This window comes from Sinocyclocheilus anshuiensis, unplaced genomic scaffold (genome assembly GCF_001515605.1).
Source record: "Sinocyclocheilus anshuiensis isolate Anshui unplaced genomic scaffold, SAMN03320099.WGS_v1.1 scaffold583, whole genome shotgun sequence".
Lineage (NCBI taxonomy): Eukaryota > Metazoa > Chordata > Actinopteri > Cypriniformes > Cyprinidae > Sinocyclocheilus > Sinocyclocheilus anshuiensis.
Genome location: NW_015551025.1, coordinates 316632 through 334948, shown reverse-complemented (window position 1 = coordinate 334948; position 18317 = coordinate 316632). Strand labels below are relative to the sequence as shown.

Below are 18317 nucleotides of genomic sequence, written 5' to 3'. Positions count from 1 at the left end.
CACTTTGCAAAAGTTGCCAAAAACTTTTTTAAAATAGCTACATTTGTTGCTAGGTGCTTTTTTTTTTTTTTTAAAGTTGCTAGGGTAGTTTGAAAAGTTGCTAAATCTAGCAACAAAATTGCTAAGTTGGCAACACTGGTCTTGGCTCAACTGAAACGAACTGTCCAGGTTTACCATTCAGGTGCCGCTAGGGGCGCTGTTACAAAATGTCACTTCCCCTCCTCATGGGATGTTCATTGAACTGCACGGATCGACACAGACCCACTGCAGTGTTTACATTCTCATTTATGTGCTAAGTTCACATAAACTCACTGTTTTCATTTGCTCCTTTTAACGATGAGGCTTAATCCGTGTAATCGTTGAGTTTAATTCATCAAAAAGCTGTAAAGATCTCAACTGCGTTTAAAACGGTTAAGAAGGAAGGTTTTACATTTTTCCTGATCAGACATCCTCATCTGCAGCATGGATCGCCTGGCGTCTTTTGGAAGTAAGTACACCGTTTAGTCACATCACAGATTTGCTATTCAAGGGAAGGTAACTACCTAAATGAGAAAAAGAAACGATTCGTTACAGAATTTTACCATAGTAACATAAGCCTTGTTCAGACTGTCAGCCCAAATCCGATTTTTTTGCAAATCCGATTGAAATCCGATCATATTTAGATAGTCTGAACGGCAACGAACTACATAAAATCCGATTTGTGCAAATCTGTTTCGAGCTACATTCGTATGTGGTTTGGAATCCTATTCAAATCGCATTCCTGGAAATCCGTTTCAGTCTGACCGCTCAGATCGGATTTAGTGTAGCTTTTTCACGTTCTCACGCCACGTAAAACGTAAACACGTCAGACATTTTTGTAGAAAACATAATAAATGTCTTTGCAGAAACAAGCGTGTTGTTGCGAACTGTCAAAGTCAAGCGGAAAAAGACAATATACTGCTAGTATACTCACCTCTTTGAGTGTTGAAACCAGCGGAGATGGCAGCACGGTATAAAGTCGCACATTCCAACTCCCTGCCTTTCTGAAGCTGCCTCATAAAACGAAATCCATAATAATAATACTAATTCAGCGCGACGGCAACATGTCATGTCGTAAGACAATATCTGTATTGCAAACTGTATTGCTGTTATTGTTGTTTTTAGCGTAGGCATAACAACGCAACGTCATTGCCATAGTAACCAACGCACATTCAGTAAAACGAAAGAGCGCTTATGGACACACAAATCGGATTTGAACAGTTGCGATACACTGTGTGGACAGTCAGATAGTGACTAACAAAAAAAATACTCTGATACTACTACCATTTAACTGTTAACTGTTAGGTCCTGTTATTTTTTTTTTTCTGAGCAAAACATTATGACTACTATACATTTTTATCATGATTTACAGAAGACACATTAAAATGTCATTCAGTGTAACAATAGTTCATATTACAAAAATCTTGTCATGCATATGTTAGAACAAGAATCATTAGATGATATTAAAAGACTGTTTAAGGATCACAATGCAGCCCACAAAAACTAATTCACTGTCATTATAAATCTTTAGCTACCTTTGCTACTGTCCTTCAGACCACACTGGGTTTTACCCATTTGTCAGCAACCCATTTGTATACCCGTTTTTATAGAAAATATTGATTAAAAAAAGTGGCAGTAAAGACTTATATTGTTACAAAAGGTTTCTATTTTGAATAAATGCTGTTCTTTTTAACTTGTTATTCATCAAAGAATCCTAAAAAAGTATCACATGTTCTAAAAAATAATAATAATAATAATGATATTAAGCAGCAAAACCTGTTTCTAACATTGATAATAAATCAGCATATTAGAATGATTTCTGAAAGGATCATGTGGCACTGAAGACTGGAGTAATGATGCTGCAAATTCAGCTTTGATCACAGCAATAAATTATATTTTAAAGTATATTAAAATAAGACACTGTTATTTTAAATTGTAATAATATTTCACAATATTACTGTTTTTTTCTGTATTTTTTATCAAATAAATGCAGACTTGATGAGCATAAGAGACTTGTAGTGTAAATCTTACTGATCCCAAATTTTTGAAAGGCATATATGTTACAAATATTGTAAAAAAAAATACAATTATTTTTAGCAACATATTTTTTAATTGTCAGCTCAATAATATAATTATATTTCTCATTAATTATGTTTTCATTAATGTTATCCTTCAATAATAACTTTACAGCTGTAATGTAACTCTATTTTATTAACACTGCACATAACTTGACCTTGGTGACATATTGTAATCAGCCAAATTCAATAAAATGCTTCTGTCATAACTGTGATGTGAAGCTGGAAACTAGTTGGCATGTTTTTGGTACAGGATATAGGTCTGTTGAAATGATAACTTCATTCTGTAAATAAGTGTTTATGTCTCCTCAGATGATCCTTTCGATAAGCCTCCCTGTCGAGGATGTTCCTCATATCTAGTGGAGCCTTACATTAAATGTGTTGAATGTGGACCGTCACCTTTCCTCTTGTGTCTGCAGGTGAGTCACTGGACTGAGGATCTCATTACTGTCTGACTGCATAAATCAAATACTGTCACTGTTAATCTGTACTATATGATTTAATCTTTATGTTGCAGTGCTTTACTAGAGGATATGAGTATAAAAAGCACCAGAGTGACCACAAGTATGAAATCATGGTAAAGAGAGCAGTTTGAATTCAAATGATTGCACTGAATATAAAAGGTTTATAAGTAAAAATGGATTTTATACGTAGACTGAACATTTGAATTGAAGATTTAAATGAATAGTTGTTTAAAACATTTGTTAAACCAGAAATGTGCAAAACAAGGACGTTTTTTTATTATTAGTTATTTAACTTAAAAAAAAAAAGCTTATTTTTTGCATTCTGTGCTCCATAACTTATATCCTGTATCTTGTGTCGATAAATTACACATTTACTTTGATCTACTTTCTTCTAGACATCCGATTTTCCCGTGTTAGAGCCTGGCTGGACTGCGCAGGAGGAGATGGCTCTGTTAGAGGCCGTCATGGACTGTGGGTTTGGTAACTGGTCAGTATATTCCTTACCTCATATCTGCTGTTCTACTAGGGCTCATTTAGCAGGGATTCTGCAGGTCTCAAAAAACATTATAGCAGAAAGTCTTAAGTTCATAAAGTCATGGCATTAAATGTTGCATGCATTGTTAAAAATAAATATCTTTATATTTGCCCATACAAATTAACATCCTTAAATAAAGATATATTTATTTGAAATGCAAAATGAAAATATGACGTCTTGTTTTCTTTGAAATTGAACAAAATTGAGTGAATTTATGCTTAAAAATATGAACTAACATCTGTCAGCGAGCGGGGTATGAAAATTTGTTTTTCTTTTCAATTATGTTGATTTTTCTGAGCCCATTGGTAGATATTTGTTCTTGTTTTAATCATAAACTCACTTCATTTTCATAAATTTGACAGAAAACATCTTATTTTTGTCGTTTTGCTTGACAATTAAATGTATCTTGATTTCGGAATTAAGAACATGTGGAAACCCTAAATTAGGTATTTTTGATCAAATATGTGACCAGTGTGGTTAATTGAAATATTTGTTTTGGATGTATGTGCCTTGTTTAGCAGATCACTGATCTGCTATTGGACAGCATGTAACTACCTAAATGTGACGAAAAAAAACAGCTTTGACAATCGTACTAGAAATTTACCATAGTAACTAGACGCTAACAAAAAAATACTCTGGTACTACCACAATTGTTGGTACATGCTCAAAACCAAGGTATTGTAATAGTAGATATAACATGATATTTTTTAAAGGGGTCATAGGATGCTACATGCACTTTTACAAGTTGTTTGAACTTAAATGTGTGTTGGCAGTGTGTGTACACAACCACCCTATAATGATAAAAATCCACCCAGTGGTTTTTTTTTTTATCTCGTTAAATGTTTTCCCCTTTTTCAAATCGAGTCGATCTCAGATGCCTGTCTGTGTGACCTCACACAGACAGGCCCCTCCCACAATAGTTTGATTGACAGTAGCGTTTCAGCACAGACTGGACTGGCGTCTTACCTTAGACCCGCCCTGAGTGAGCTGTCATCAGTCCGCCATTGTTTCACCGCTGGAGCAGATGTAGACAAGAATGACTCCTAAGCGATTGAGGTGTTCTATTGTTGGTTGTAATAATGAACATAGCAGTCGTCATTTACTCTGACATCAGAGCCGCTGAACTCGCAGTGGATTCTTTTTTTCTGAAGGGAATGCGCCCCCGATCTACATACAGGTGCATCTCAATAAATTAGAAATACACGAGTTTCACAATTTGAGTTGAATTACTGAAATAAATGAACTTTTCCACGACATTCTAATTTATTGAGATGCACCTGTAAATGCGTCTATGTTCGCGCGAATCACTCATGATCCAGCCTCATCTACAGAAGAAGTGAGTATAATGGTTTATAATGAATCTTTGCAAATCGCCTTTCCTAATAATGTGCTAATTAGCAAGTTTCACGATTAATGCGGATAAAGTAAACAGTCTCTCTGAGAGCAGCTGGGAAGAGATGGGTGGGGTCAGCAGAGCTCATTAACATTTAAAGGAAAATGCTACAAAAAAACGGCTTGATCTGAAAAGAGCTGTTTTTGACAGGGTAAAAAAGGTGTTTTTTACACTACCATTGAGAAATTTTAACCAAACTATGTTACAGACTTTTCATTAAGACCCTAAAGAATCATATCAACTTGTGGAAAATGGGCATCCTATGACCCCTTTAAATACCTTGGAGTATGTCAAAACCATAGTTTACGAATGCAGTAATCATATTTTTTTCTTATTGTAAACTTAAACTATTATTTTTATTTAAATAAAGTTGTAATCAAATAAATGCAAATATTACACGAAAACTTAAACTTAAATGAGAATTAGAAATGTTGCCTTGGCATAAAATAAGTTCAAACTGAAGTACAAAAATTTGTAAAAAATGAAATAAAAATAAATGAAAGCTGACTATAAATATGAAAAAATGACAAAAGCACCTAAAAAAATTACTAAAACTTAAAGTGAACACTGAAAATATAAAAGTTAAAGCTAGTTCAAAAATATTAATAAATGATATATGTTTATAATAATAAATAGCACTGCTAATGACATATCTGGGTGTTTCTTCAGGCAGGACGTGGCTTACCAGATGCGCACCAAAACCAAAGAGGAGTGTGAAGGACACTACATGAAGAACTTCATCAACAATCCTCTGTTCTCCTCCACTCTGCTCAATCTCAGACAGATGGAAGATCATCTGTCCCGGACAGCAGACACAGCCATTCCCTTTAAGCGTAAGTGAGCTCCAGAATCAAGCTACTGTTTAAATATATACACATACAAGGTTTGAACATATTTCTAATCAGTCTAATAAAATGGCATTAAATTGATACCATAATTACTGATAATTTTATGGAGATTTTTAATGTAATATTTACTTTCTTCACTATCATCCTCCTTTAATACACTTAATGAGCACTATGCACAGTACCCTGTGTTCAGTCTGGCCAAGAGTTGAGGTTGTCAGACAGATTGGATTAGTTGTTATCAGTCAGACCATCTTTTCTGCAGGAAATCTGTTTTTGTTCTAATCTGTTGTTTTTTCATTGTGACCGTTTGTGTTTGTCATCATGTGCTCAACAGCCCCTGCAGGCACTGATTTATCACACTTTGGCCAGACAGATGAACAGTATGAACACTAGATGGGATTGTCTTATTTATTTTGTTTTTAAGGCAAATAAACACACAGAGACCATTCTACAATATTGAAACTATGATGATTGATGTTTGATTATAGTATATAAATATATTTTTAGGCAGTAGTAGTCAAGGGCTGTGTCTTGTGTCTCGTTCAGCCACTGATGATCCTCCAAGGCCTTCATTCGACTCTCAGCTGTCCAGAGATATGGCTGGATACATGCCGGCTCGAGCAGACTTCATGGAGGTGAGTGATCTTAATGTGCTGTCTGTTGGAAACAAATTCATTTGTACATTATTCAGATCAAACCATTTCTGTCTCTTTTTGCCTCTATGTAAAATTAGGAGTTTGATAATTATGCTGAGTGGGATTTGAAAGATATCGACTTTGTTGATGATGACTCTGATATTCTTCATGGTAAGTAGCACAATGCCACAATATGAAGTCAGCAAAACAAAACAAAATCTTGGTAGATAGATAGATAGATAGATAGATGGATGCTGATTTGTTGTTAACTTCTGTTTACCATACATTTTTTCAGCACTGAAGGTTGCAGTAGTTGACATATATCACTCCAGACTTAAAGAGAGACAGCGGAGAAAAAAGTAAGTAGGAAAAAATGCTGTAATGCCATAGAAAAACCACTCGAGGGCCTCATTTGACTATTTAATTAAACCTAAAATTGTAGCATTCCTTATATTTCCATTTAAAAATGTTTCTCAATAAACAAAATATATACTGTTATAATAATTACAAATTGAAGAATCGAATGATCACATGCTCATGCAACCCACTGAAATGCATTACTGAGTTCAACATCTGGTGTGTTACAATGTAACCTAATCCATAGCAACTGATCAGCCAGCCTGATTTTCACCAGCACAAACAGCTCTAGTGGTAACAGTAACGGTGTGTAAATAAGCATTAATGAGGCCTGACTGCCCTGTAAAGGACTAGTGCAATGTGTGTGAGCTTGACCTCAGCTCTGTGCTGAAGTGGAGCCGCAGCTGTCGTCTGAGATCTCCTGCAGAGCAGCAAACAGACCAGTGACTCTCTCCGCTTCCACACAACATCTGAAACCAGCACACCAAACGCCACTCTCCCCGAGCACACACCACGGATGAGATGCTTTTAATAAAACATAGCCCTCAGCTCATAATGCCAAGCGTGGTTAAATAAGCAGCAAACCAAGGCTGTGCATTACATTCATTTTACCATGGTTAAGTCATGTTTATTTTCTTCCCAATGCAATTATCTGTGATGATGTAAATAATAGAATCATCTGTAGATGATGTAAATAATAGACTGTACATGATAGACAGTTTAAACAATAACATAAATTGTATTTACGATTGTTCAGGCATAAGGCATGATGTGAAGTCATTGTAATGCACAGCCTCACGTGATGTGTTGCTTTAATAAAATGGTGATAAAACCTGTATGGTAGTCACAAAATTAATGTTTAAAAAGTTGCATTTAGTAGTAATAATTGCAATAAACAAATCATCTGCTAATAGTAATATATACAGAGGTGCCAAAAACTACGCATATATATATATATGTGTGTGTGTGTGTGTGTGTGTATATGTGTATATGTGTATATATATTGGGGTCAGTATGATTTATTTTTTTTAAGTCACTTATCCTCATCATGGCTGCATTTATTTGAACAAAAATACAGTACTAAAACAGTAACATTGTGAAATATAATTGGTTTCTATTTTAATATTTTTTTATTTTAATTAACACATTTTGGATTTGCGGTAACTGGTACATTTTCAGGATTTAAAAGAATGCATTTATTTGAATTAGAAATCTTTTGTAATAACAATATTATACATTTATTTACTGTCATTTAAATAATCAGATATGTACTTGCTAAATAAGGTATTAATTTCTTTAAAATAAAAACTTATGGAGCAGTAGTGTGAAAAAAAATTCATTCATTACATTTTTATTTCATATATATATATATATATAATACACACTTGAATATATTTAGAGCCAGATTTGTTGTATAATATTCTATTTAAGGATCATTAGTCATGCTTATAGATAACTTTGAGTTTGATTTGCTTCTCTCAGAATATAGCGTGAAATGTGTCAACTGTTGTCTTTCAGGATCATTCGAGACCACGGCCTCATCAACCTACGCAAGTTTCAGAGTAAGACGAAATCTTTTTTTAAAACATGGTGTTGTGCATCATATTAGCCAAACGCTTTTGCCATCTCTTGTACTCTGTTGTGTATGTGAGGTTGTAAAGTATGTTCCCCATGCAGGTATTTGCTGGTTGGTTACAATGCACAGACCACAAGTTACTGCCACAAGATAACCCTCCCTGACCTCCAATAACACGAGCCATCTGTGCCAAATGTTTACAATGAGCACCCAGAATACTGCAATGCCAGATCAACACTGATCCCAGAGCTGTCTCACCAGTTGTGATTGCTCCCCTATGAATAGTTTGGCATGAAATGAACATTTCGACTTTAATGACAAAGGATATTGCATCTTTACGAGCCTTTATTGATCCATGCCCTCTGGGCGCCATGTCGCTTCTCTCGGTAAATAGAAACCCGTCTATGTCTATTTCCCCATGGACATTTCAGTTGGCCAACCGATTTTGATAAGAATATGCTTATCCAGTTATTTCCTCTTTGCGTGCAAGGAAAAAAATGCAGGGAAATCCAATCAGGTTTGCGTGTTTTGCTGAGACGTATTGAGTGTTTGTGATGCGAGGAGGGCTTTGAGTCGTTTTTATTTATCTATCATTTCCCTGCACTCTCAAGACAAAAGCGAGGCGATAGTTACCGTGGAACTGCAGCCTTGTTGTCATGGAGACTGCGGGAAAGTGTGTGTGTGTATTGCGAGTGATAATGGAAGCAGTGGCCAAGACCTGATGGCTCGCAGCGGTGTTGGTTTATCCCCAATTCAAGAGAGCAAGACAGCTTGACCTGGCTGTGCACACACCAGCCGGTCTCGCATCCCATCAGCCACTGCTGCACGGAGGGCACTGATATTGTAGTTTGATACATCTTGACTGATTTTTGTAGAGTGACAGGGAGAGAGAGGTGTGTGTTTCTGGGTAACATCTCGGCAAGCTAGCGTTGGCAGAATATCACACCTCACACTCACCCACATAGCAGCTTTCTTTTTCTATCTCTCTCGCTCTGTAGCAGCGGGGCTGATGGCTGAGTGCTGCTCGATCAACCCTTCCAAGTGAGCCAGCTTCAATGGTGGGTGAAGAACCATCAGGCTTTCACAGGGCCACTCGGCACAGCTGGACTCTTGATACATTGCTGTTGGCATCTGCTTTTCAAACACAGCCAATCAAACGCAGCTTTTCTGATGTAGCAGATTAGCTGTGTTCCAAAACCTAGTAAGCTCTCTACCTAGAAATCATTTTAGGGTCCCAAACATATCCTTAAAGTGTAACTTGATCGATTTTCAACCCACTTTGTATTGTTTCAGTGTCAGTGGTATATGTAAATGAACAATGTTTAGTTATTCTCTGTGTTACATGGGCAGAGAGATTTATGTTTTTTTGTTAGCAAAGCTCCCAGGCGTTCAAGAAATCTACAGATTTTACTTAATGCAATTTTGTATGCCTGTCCACAGACAGTCGGATGGACTGATCCAAACTGGGAGTGGCCTTGGACAGCAATGTGCCCAGTGCATTATGAGTGTTGAACAGCCTTTTTTCTGTGCTTTCTCTAGTCAGGTAGCACAGAAAAAAAATTGCCTTTCTACAAGGCAGCCAAGTTTTATTGAAAGCCCTTTTTGTTCAAATTATGTCAGAAATATATTTGTGAAATGAATGCATATGAACGTCACCACAAAGTCATGAAGTGGGACACTCTGAATTTCCCAAGTTGTCCTAAAAAAAACTGATTTTTTTCTTTCTTTCATTTACAGTAAAGTTGTAAAAAAAAAAAACATAGTATTGTACAACAATTATAGAATACATAATGATTAAATTTACAGCACCTTCATAAATTGAATAAAACCATAAAAAGCACAATCACACCCAGTGCACATTTATTCATTGTTTTGTAGATGTAGTTAAAACATCTTGTTTAAAGGGGACATAACACTCACAGTTTCTGCCAATCTCATGTTAATCTTGAGTACCTATAGAGTGGTATTGCATCCTTCAAATCTACAGAGCCTTCAGTTTTATCAGATTTATAAAAGAAAGACACAGCTTTACGCTTCTCTCCGAAAACAGCTCTTAAATACAAATGTATTCTTTCCAACTTGTCAATTGAGCACAGCTGTTATGTTCTTGAATATGTTAGTGTGTACAAAAAGAATATACAAATAGCCAAGTGTCAAGAATGTTACTGACCTATTCCAAAGCTCAAAATATATGTTTTGACACAAATGCTTTGTGATCATAGGAGCAATAGCCTTTCAAAGTATACTCCATTTTACATTTATGTGTTTTATTCAATATTGAAAAATAGCAAGTCAAAGGTACAAATTTGACCAAATATGTATGTATGCTATGTGTTTTTATGATTATACGAGTGCTGTTAGCTTGGCAACATGCTAAGGTCAAACTCCATTGGAAACAATTGTGATTTGAGTCTCCTGTGTTCTTTGTGTGACGGTGCTAAATCAGTCACTTATAAGGTTTCATTTCATATAGGATGCTCACTTAGAAGGTAGCTGCCTATGTAGACAAGAAGGTTGTTAAGAAGGATTTAGAGCAGAGCCATTGTGTTTTGTTGACTTCATCAAATTGATAATGTGCATCTGTTGTGTTGTCAGTTCTGGAGAGGCGTTATCCCAAGGAAGTGCAGGACCTTTATGATGTCATGAGGCGCTTTGCACGTGTGGTGGGACCCATAGAGCACGACAAGTTCATCGAGAGTCACACCTGTGAGTATTCATCTCTCTTTTTACACACTTGATGTATATGATGTCGTAATTTTGGTTTATATATACTAGACTCTCTAGTGTTCTTCCTCAGCTGACACAGGATCAGTCTAGCCCTGTTTTGTAGTTTAATGAGTGTGTGCAGGACCATTCGGGATAGATAAACAAGCCCCTATGTCATTCACCAGCGCTGAGTCTGAGTTCAGTCTGTCCGCCCCAGTAGTTTGAATCAGCCAGGGTGAAAAGTTCACCGCTCCATCTGCTCTGTTTCTCTCTCTCACGCACTCGTTCACAGTGGAGTTCGAGCTGAGGAGGGAGATCCGCAGACTGCAGGAGTACAGGAGAGAGGGAATACAGTCCTTCTGCGGTAAGATGCAACCCTCATTTAGAAATGTATCATGGGAGGTAGCCTAAATCAAAATGAGGTTAAAAGCAGAGCTCACCCAAAAAATGAAAATTTGCTGTTAATTTGCTCACCCTCAGGCCATCCAAGATGTAGGAGACTCTTTTCCTTCAGTAGAACAGCTGAAACCGTCGTCCTTGGTTATTCATAAAATGCAAGTCAGCGGCTACCGGCACTTCAGAGTCAAAAAGAGCAAACCAGAAATCTAACATTATTTATAACATTGTTACCTGTAATCCATAGCCTCAGGCAAGCGGTTCAGACTGCTATCTGGTTTACGGATTAATTATTCTTTTGAACCTTTTTTTTTTTTAGTGATCTTGATGTACCAGTTCACCAAATCAGACTGAACTGTCTGAAACAGTTTGCGTCTCAAGCAGCACAGATATGTAAGTTACTCAATCAAAACTCACTTTCAGATGTGCCCAACAGTCACTCCAACTTGAAATGAGCCAAAATGCTGGTGTATATGATCCTATGATGCCGGTTTTTGCCAACTAATTCAGCACTCCAGTTCCTTCAACAGTCACTGAACTGAGGAAATGGCTCTGACTCAGAATTGATGAGCTGCTGATATGAGCATGTGTGAATCGAGCACTTGAATGAAATGAGAGTTTTAATGGTATCTCATGGTTTATGGAAAATGGTGAAGTGATCTATAGACTAGTTTATTCACTTTATATGCTTTAGACATGTGAAACATCTGCGTTTCACGTCATTATTGGGTGCTTTAATAATATAATTGCGTATACATTACGTCATTGCGTGATTATGTAAACAAACTGGTGAATCGGTTATTTGAATCAGTTTATTGAAACAAACTGTGTCCCAAAGAACCAGTTCACGGAAAAGAATCAGGCTTCCCCGTTTGCCTGAGGCTATGGATTACTGTTGTAAATAATGTTTAGTTTCTTGCACAGACCAATCATTTTGCTTTATAAGACCTCAATATATCATCAGGAGCCATGGGTATTAGTTTTGTGGTGCCTGCAATGCTGTTTTTGACTCTAAAAATGCTGGTAGCTGTTTACTTGCATTTTATGAATCACCAAGGACCACGGTTTCAGCTGAACATTTTCTTTACCGTTCTACTGAAGAAAAAAGTCAACTGCATCTTTTGTGGCCTGAGGGTAGGTAAATTAACAGCAAATTTTTGGGTGAACTATCCCTTTAAATTAAACGCAGTCAGCAAGTGAGAAATGACATATCCATCTGAATATGGTCCATACTATCTACCGTCAGCTTTTTGTTATTGTTCTTAAGATGTCACATTTCGAGAGCTTTGCTCAGAGCTGGTCTGACATCTGTCATCTGGCCCGCAGGTGCTAAAGTGTACGAGAGAGTCAAACGCATGCGAGAGGACGAGCGCAGGAAGAGGAACATGCTGTGTGACATCCTGCAGTACATTCATGACTCTCGTGCGTGCCAGCAGTGGCTCCACAAACAGGCTGCCATGTAAGAGCTCTTCCTTAACGCCGCCATACTCACTCTCTATACTACTACTTATTACAATACTTCATTACGGTTTAGTTTTGCAATTATTACACAAAAAAACTCCAAATGACCTTACTGCAGGAAATAATATGAAATAATTAAACACTATTAAGGTGTTGAACACCATATAGAAAATATAATGTTAAAGAATATGAATAAAGTATGTTGTTAAATATTGTAATATATTTTATATTAATATTTGATATTAGAATAAATTAAATATTAAAGCTGTTCATCTAATTATTCAATTAAACCGTCTGCAACAAAAAAATAATTGGCCTAACGCACAGATCCAAAATGTATATAATTATTTTTTTTTTTTAAAGAACATCATTTTTAAAGAAGTCTCTGAAGTTCACCATAGCTGCTAGGGATGTAACGATTCACTCAACTCACGATTCGATTCACGATTTTTTATTTATTTTTTTTAACAAAATGAGATTTAAGAGAAATTATAAATTAAATGTGTCCTTTTATTATTGCTTGGACAAAATGCTGCACATTTCTTTGTGAATTGAAATATAACACTATAATAATATACTAATATAGCACTTGCATTTTACTGCTCTTTTGTTGGTTATTGGTACCGAGAACTGTGGATTTTCACTGGTATTGGTACCGAATACTGACATTTTGGTACCGTGACAACACTAATCTAAACTTTTCTAAAGACAGTAAGTTCCCCTCAGACATGCATTCATATAAACTCCTACACCTAAATGAATCGCGATTTGTTTAGCATCTCAACCAATTTGAATCGTCACATATTTGAATCGATTTTCAACTGGCTCACGATTAATCGTTACATCCCTAATAGCTGCGCAATGTGCGAATATTTAATCAAAAATACAATAACACTGTAATATTGTGAAATGTTATTACAGTTTAAAAGAATTGTTTTCTATTTTAATTCTTTTTTTAAATATAGTTTGTTCCTGTCATGCAAAGCTACATTTTCAGCATACTTTCTCCAGTCTTCAGTGTCACATGATCCTTCAGAAATCATTCTAGTATGCTGATTTGCTGATCAAGTAACATTTATTAATATTATCAATGTTGAAAACATTTTTCAGGATTCTTTGAATTGAAAGTTCAAAAGCACAGCATAACAGCATTTATTTGAAAAAGAAATATTTTGTTTGTCCTTGCTGAATAAAAGTATTCTTTCAAGAAAGAGAATTAAAGAAAAATCTTACTTACCCCAACCCTTTGAACAGTAGTGTATAATAATAGACGTATAAAAAATGACCATTTTTACTCTTTGTAAACTTAAAATTACTCTTACTCCAGCATGACATGAACACTCCATAACTCATAGTGATAATGTTATTGTAATACTGACTTCTACTATTAGTTTTACTCTTTTATTGCTGCCATGCAAGCACTTCTGTTTCTTTCTAGTATACTTTCATATGCTGTTTATTAGTATCACATATTTGATTCAGGTTTCTTGCTGCCTGCTGGTCCTTGGTGTATTCTCATTCAAACAGCTTGTGGGTACTTGGCTCTCAGTTTGTTTGTTTGTGTTTTTGTAGCTCCAGCAGTAGTTTCACAAAAAGTTGGTGTAGGTATTCAGCAAAAGTAGACAAAGTAAAAGTGAATGATGAATCAGGCTCTCTATTTATATTTTATTTTGCTGAGAACCTCAAGAGCCCCAGCCAGTCTTTCAGAGATGTTTCAAAAGCATTTGAGTGAAAATGTTTTTCTTAGCTGAAGCAGCTGTTGACTGACTGTGTTTCTCTCTCGCAGTGATGCTGGAATCACCCCTGTGGTCACCACTATCATTACCTCAGGTACAGTGCTGCTTATTTCCTCCATTTTTCACGCCATGTCTCCTCTCCTCCACTCAAGTCTCTTTTTGCAATCTTAGTGATGTCCTCTTCAGCCGTGAGACCGCAGGCTCAAACACATTAATCTATTTTCTGAGATGCACTTCTGTAAATACGCGCAACAAAAAAAGAAGCCACTTACATCTCTTTGTATTTCTCACATACTTTCACATTGTGTCTCTTTTTGTCACTTCACTGCACAACTAGGACATATTTGAATGCATATGCAGACTCTTTGGCTTTATCCGAACATTCGAGTGTTTTTGGATTTTGCTGATACTGAAAAATAAGTTTAGAGTGTAGTTTATTTTTATCAATTATCATATTTTAAATCAGTTTATTGAAATCCCCATTTCGCATTACTTTTATATATATATATAAAACATATATATTATATATATTATACAATGCAAAAATCTGTTTTTATGTGTGAATTGCAATTTTTTAAATGATTTAAGGCTCATTGGTACCGAGAACTGTGGATTTTCACTGGTATTGGTACCGAATACTGACATTTTGGTACCGTGACAACACTAATCTAAACTTTTCTAAAGACAGTAAGTTCCCCTCAGACATGCATTCATATAAACTCCTACACCTAAATGAATCGCGATTTGTTTAGCATCTCAACCAATTTGAATCGTCACATATTTGAATCGATTTTCAACTGGCTCACGATTAATCGTTACATCCCTAATAGCTGCGCAATGTGCGAATATTTAATCAAAAATACAATAACACTGTAATATTGTGAAATGTTATTACAGTTTAAAAGAATTGTTTTCTATTTTAATTCTTTTTTTAAATATAGTTTGTTCCTGTCATGCAAAGCTACATTTTCAGCATACTTTCTCCAGTCTTCAGTGTCACATGATCCTTCAGAAATCATTCTAGTATGCTGATTTGCTGATCAAGTAACATTTATTAATATTATCAATGTTGAAAACATTTTTCAGGATTCTTTGAATTGAAAGTTCAAAAGCACAGCATAACAGCATTTATTTGAAAAAGAAATATTTTGTTTGTCCTTGCTGAATAAAAGTATTCTTTCAAGAAAGAGAATTAAAGAAAAATCTTACTTACCCCAACCCTTTGAACAGTAGTGTATAATAATAGACGTATAAAAAATGACCATTTTTACTCTTTGTAAACTTAAAATTACTCTTACTCCAGCATGACATGAACACTCCATAACTCATAGTGATAATGTTATTGTAATACTGACTTCTACTATTAGTTTTACTCTTTTATTGCTGCCATGCAAGCACTTCTGTTTCTTTCTAGTATACTTTCATATGCTGTTTATTAGTATCACATATTTGATTCAGGTTTCTTGCTGCCTGCTGGTCCTTGGTGTATTCTCATTCAAACAGCTTGTGGGTACTTGGCTCTCAGTTTGTTTGTTTGTGTTTTTGTAGCTCCAGCAGTAGTTTCACAAAAAGTTGGTGTAGGTATTCAGCAAAAGTAGACAAAGTAAAAGTGAATGATGAATCAGGCTCTCTATTTATATTTTATTTTGCTGAGAACCTCAAGAGCCCCAGCCAGTCTTTCAGAGATGTTTCAAAAGCATTTGAGTGAAAATGTTTTTCTTAGCTGAAGCAGCTGTTGACTGACTGTGTTTCTCTCTCGCAGTGATGCTGGAATCACCCCTGTGGTCACCACTATCATTACCTCAGGTACAGTGCTGCTTATTTCCTCCATTTTTCACGCCATGTCTCCTCTCCTCCACTCAAGTCTCTTTTTGCAATCTTAGTGATGTCCTCTTCAGCCGTGAGACCGCAGGCTCAAACACATTAATCTATTTTCTGAGATGCACTTCTGTAAATACGCGCAACAAAAAAAGAAGCCACTTACATCTCTTTGTATTTCTCACATACTTTCACATTGTGTCTCTTTTTGTCACTTCACTGCACAACTAGGACATATTTGAATGCATATGCAGACTCTTTGGCTTTATCCGAACATTCGAGTGTTTTTGGATTTTGCTGATACTGAAAAATAAGTTTAGAGTGTAGTTTATTTTTATCAATTATCATATTTTAAATCAGTTTATTGAAATCCCCATTTCGCATTACTTTTATATATATATATAAAACATATATATTATATATATTATACAATGCAAAAATCTGTTTTTATGTGTGAATTGCAATTTTTTAAATGATTTAAGGCTCTAATAATAAAAAATACTAATATAATAGTAAGTAGCATTATTATTATTATTAATAATAATAATAATAATATTAAGTACCTTAATGGGAAATTGTCATGAAAATAATTTTCAAATTATGCATTAAATGCCAACAATTATTTTTATTTTTTTATTTTTGTTATGATTTGAGGCTCTAATAATAGTAATATAATAGAAAGTATTATTATAATTATTATTATTATTATTAAGGAACAGTGTTTAATAAGAAGTACCTTAATGGGAAATTGTCATGAAAATAATTTTCTAATAAAAAAATTGTCATTAGTTGTTCAAAAAAATTTTTTTTATTTATTTAATAATAATAATAATAACAATAATAATTGTATCATTAGTAGTAATAGTAGTAAGAAGAAGAACAATAAATGTATTTGGTCACAATTTATTATTAACTATTTACTATTAACTAACAATGAACTATGACTTTGGCCTCAATAAACTCCTAATTGTCTGTTTATTAATAGTTAATAAGGTAGTTAATAAGTTTAGGTATGGGGTAGGATTAAGGGATCTAGAATATAATCATGCAGAATAAGACATTTATTATGTGCTTTATAAGAACTAATAAACAGCCAATATGCCAGTAATATACATGTAAATAAGCAACTTGTTAATAGTGAGAATTGGCCCCTAAATTAAAGTGTTTCCATGTACTTTTATTGAATGCAGCACAACATTCAAGAAACCTTGGGAAAATCACTGTAATGCACAGTCCTGTGGCTTATTGCTTTGCTCAATTATTTGCTAATAGATAACTTGCAACACATCTGTTGCTAACTGTTCTTGATGAGGAGAATCTGAATGGTCTCAATCGTCTGATCCACAGGCAGAAGAAGTGCACCTCCTCTCAACCTAACAGGACTGCCTGGCACCGAGAAACTCAATGAGAGAGAAAAAGAGGTTTGGAAATCTTGATTTTGCTTCTGGCACGAGCTCATTTCGAAGACATCTGCCTCATTGATGTGATATAATGGATCCTAAACGATTCTCTCATCATCTCCCTCAGCTATGTCAGGTGGTTCGTCTGGTGCCTGGGGCGTATCTGGAGTACAAACAGGCCCTGCTGAACGAGTGCCGGCGGCAGGGGGGTCTACGGCTGGCTCAGGCCCGATCGCTCATCAAGATAGATGTCAACAAGACACGCAAAATCTATGATTTCCTTATCAAAGAGGGCTACATCAATAAGGCTTAGTGCTGATTGAACTGCTGCAGGGACATCTGATAGATGAAGAATCATACTCATTGTGGATCATTCATGTTGAGAATGAGTAATGAGAGATGATGGATTTTAAGTGTACCGGTTCAATGTGTTTTTTTCAAGTCATTCATTCCTTACAGATCTGCACCTGTTTGTTTTTGAACGACTGACGGGGTGCTTCTTTAAAGCTGTGTTTAGGACTATATAAGTTGATGATAGTTGTGTATAAAGACTGCTGCTGGTTGGACCGAGGAGAATCTGATTACACGTCACTAATATTAAAAAATAATTTTATTTTTTATTTGTTCACATGCCCTTAAAATTGTCAATTAATTTTTGAGTTCTAGAATTGTTAGATGAATATCACAAGGTCTTTAAAGAACGTTTGAATCACAAAATCAATATAGAAATAAGAAATATATTTCTTAAAGAAAGTGAAGTGTTTTTTGTTTGTTTTTGTTGTTGTTTTTTTGTACTGTGACATTTTCATGACCATTCTGCATATATCATATCTTTTTTTTTTCTGAGGAAAAAAAATATAATTTATATTGTAAAATTGCATTGTATAATATGCAATTAT

At 35.3% G+C, this 18317-nt stretch overlaps 1 protein-coding gene across 1 annotated transcript; it reads left to right on the top strand.

The window, feature by feature from the left end:
• The first annotated feature begins 236 nt into the window (after nt 1-236).
• On the top strand, nt 237-18157 carry LOC107661114 (transcriptional adapter 2-alpha-like). The gene is made up of 15 exons (XM_016450587.1): nt 237-487; nt 2406-2512; nt 2611-2670; nt 2953-3044; nt 5155-5318; nt 5880-5968; nt 6067-6139; nt 6264-6327; nt 7844-7887; nt 10497-10607; nt 10900-10971; nt 12330-12462; nt 14251-14294; nt 17366-17439; nt 17546-18157. The coding sequence occupies exons 1-15, from the start codon at nt 463-465 to the stop codon at nt 17729-17731; spliced, it is 1338 nt and encodes a 445-aa protein (XP_016306073.1). The 5' UTR covers nt 237-462; the 3' UTR covers nt 17732-18157.
• The last annotated feature ends 160 nt before the right edge of the window (nt 18158-18317 follow it).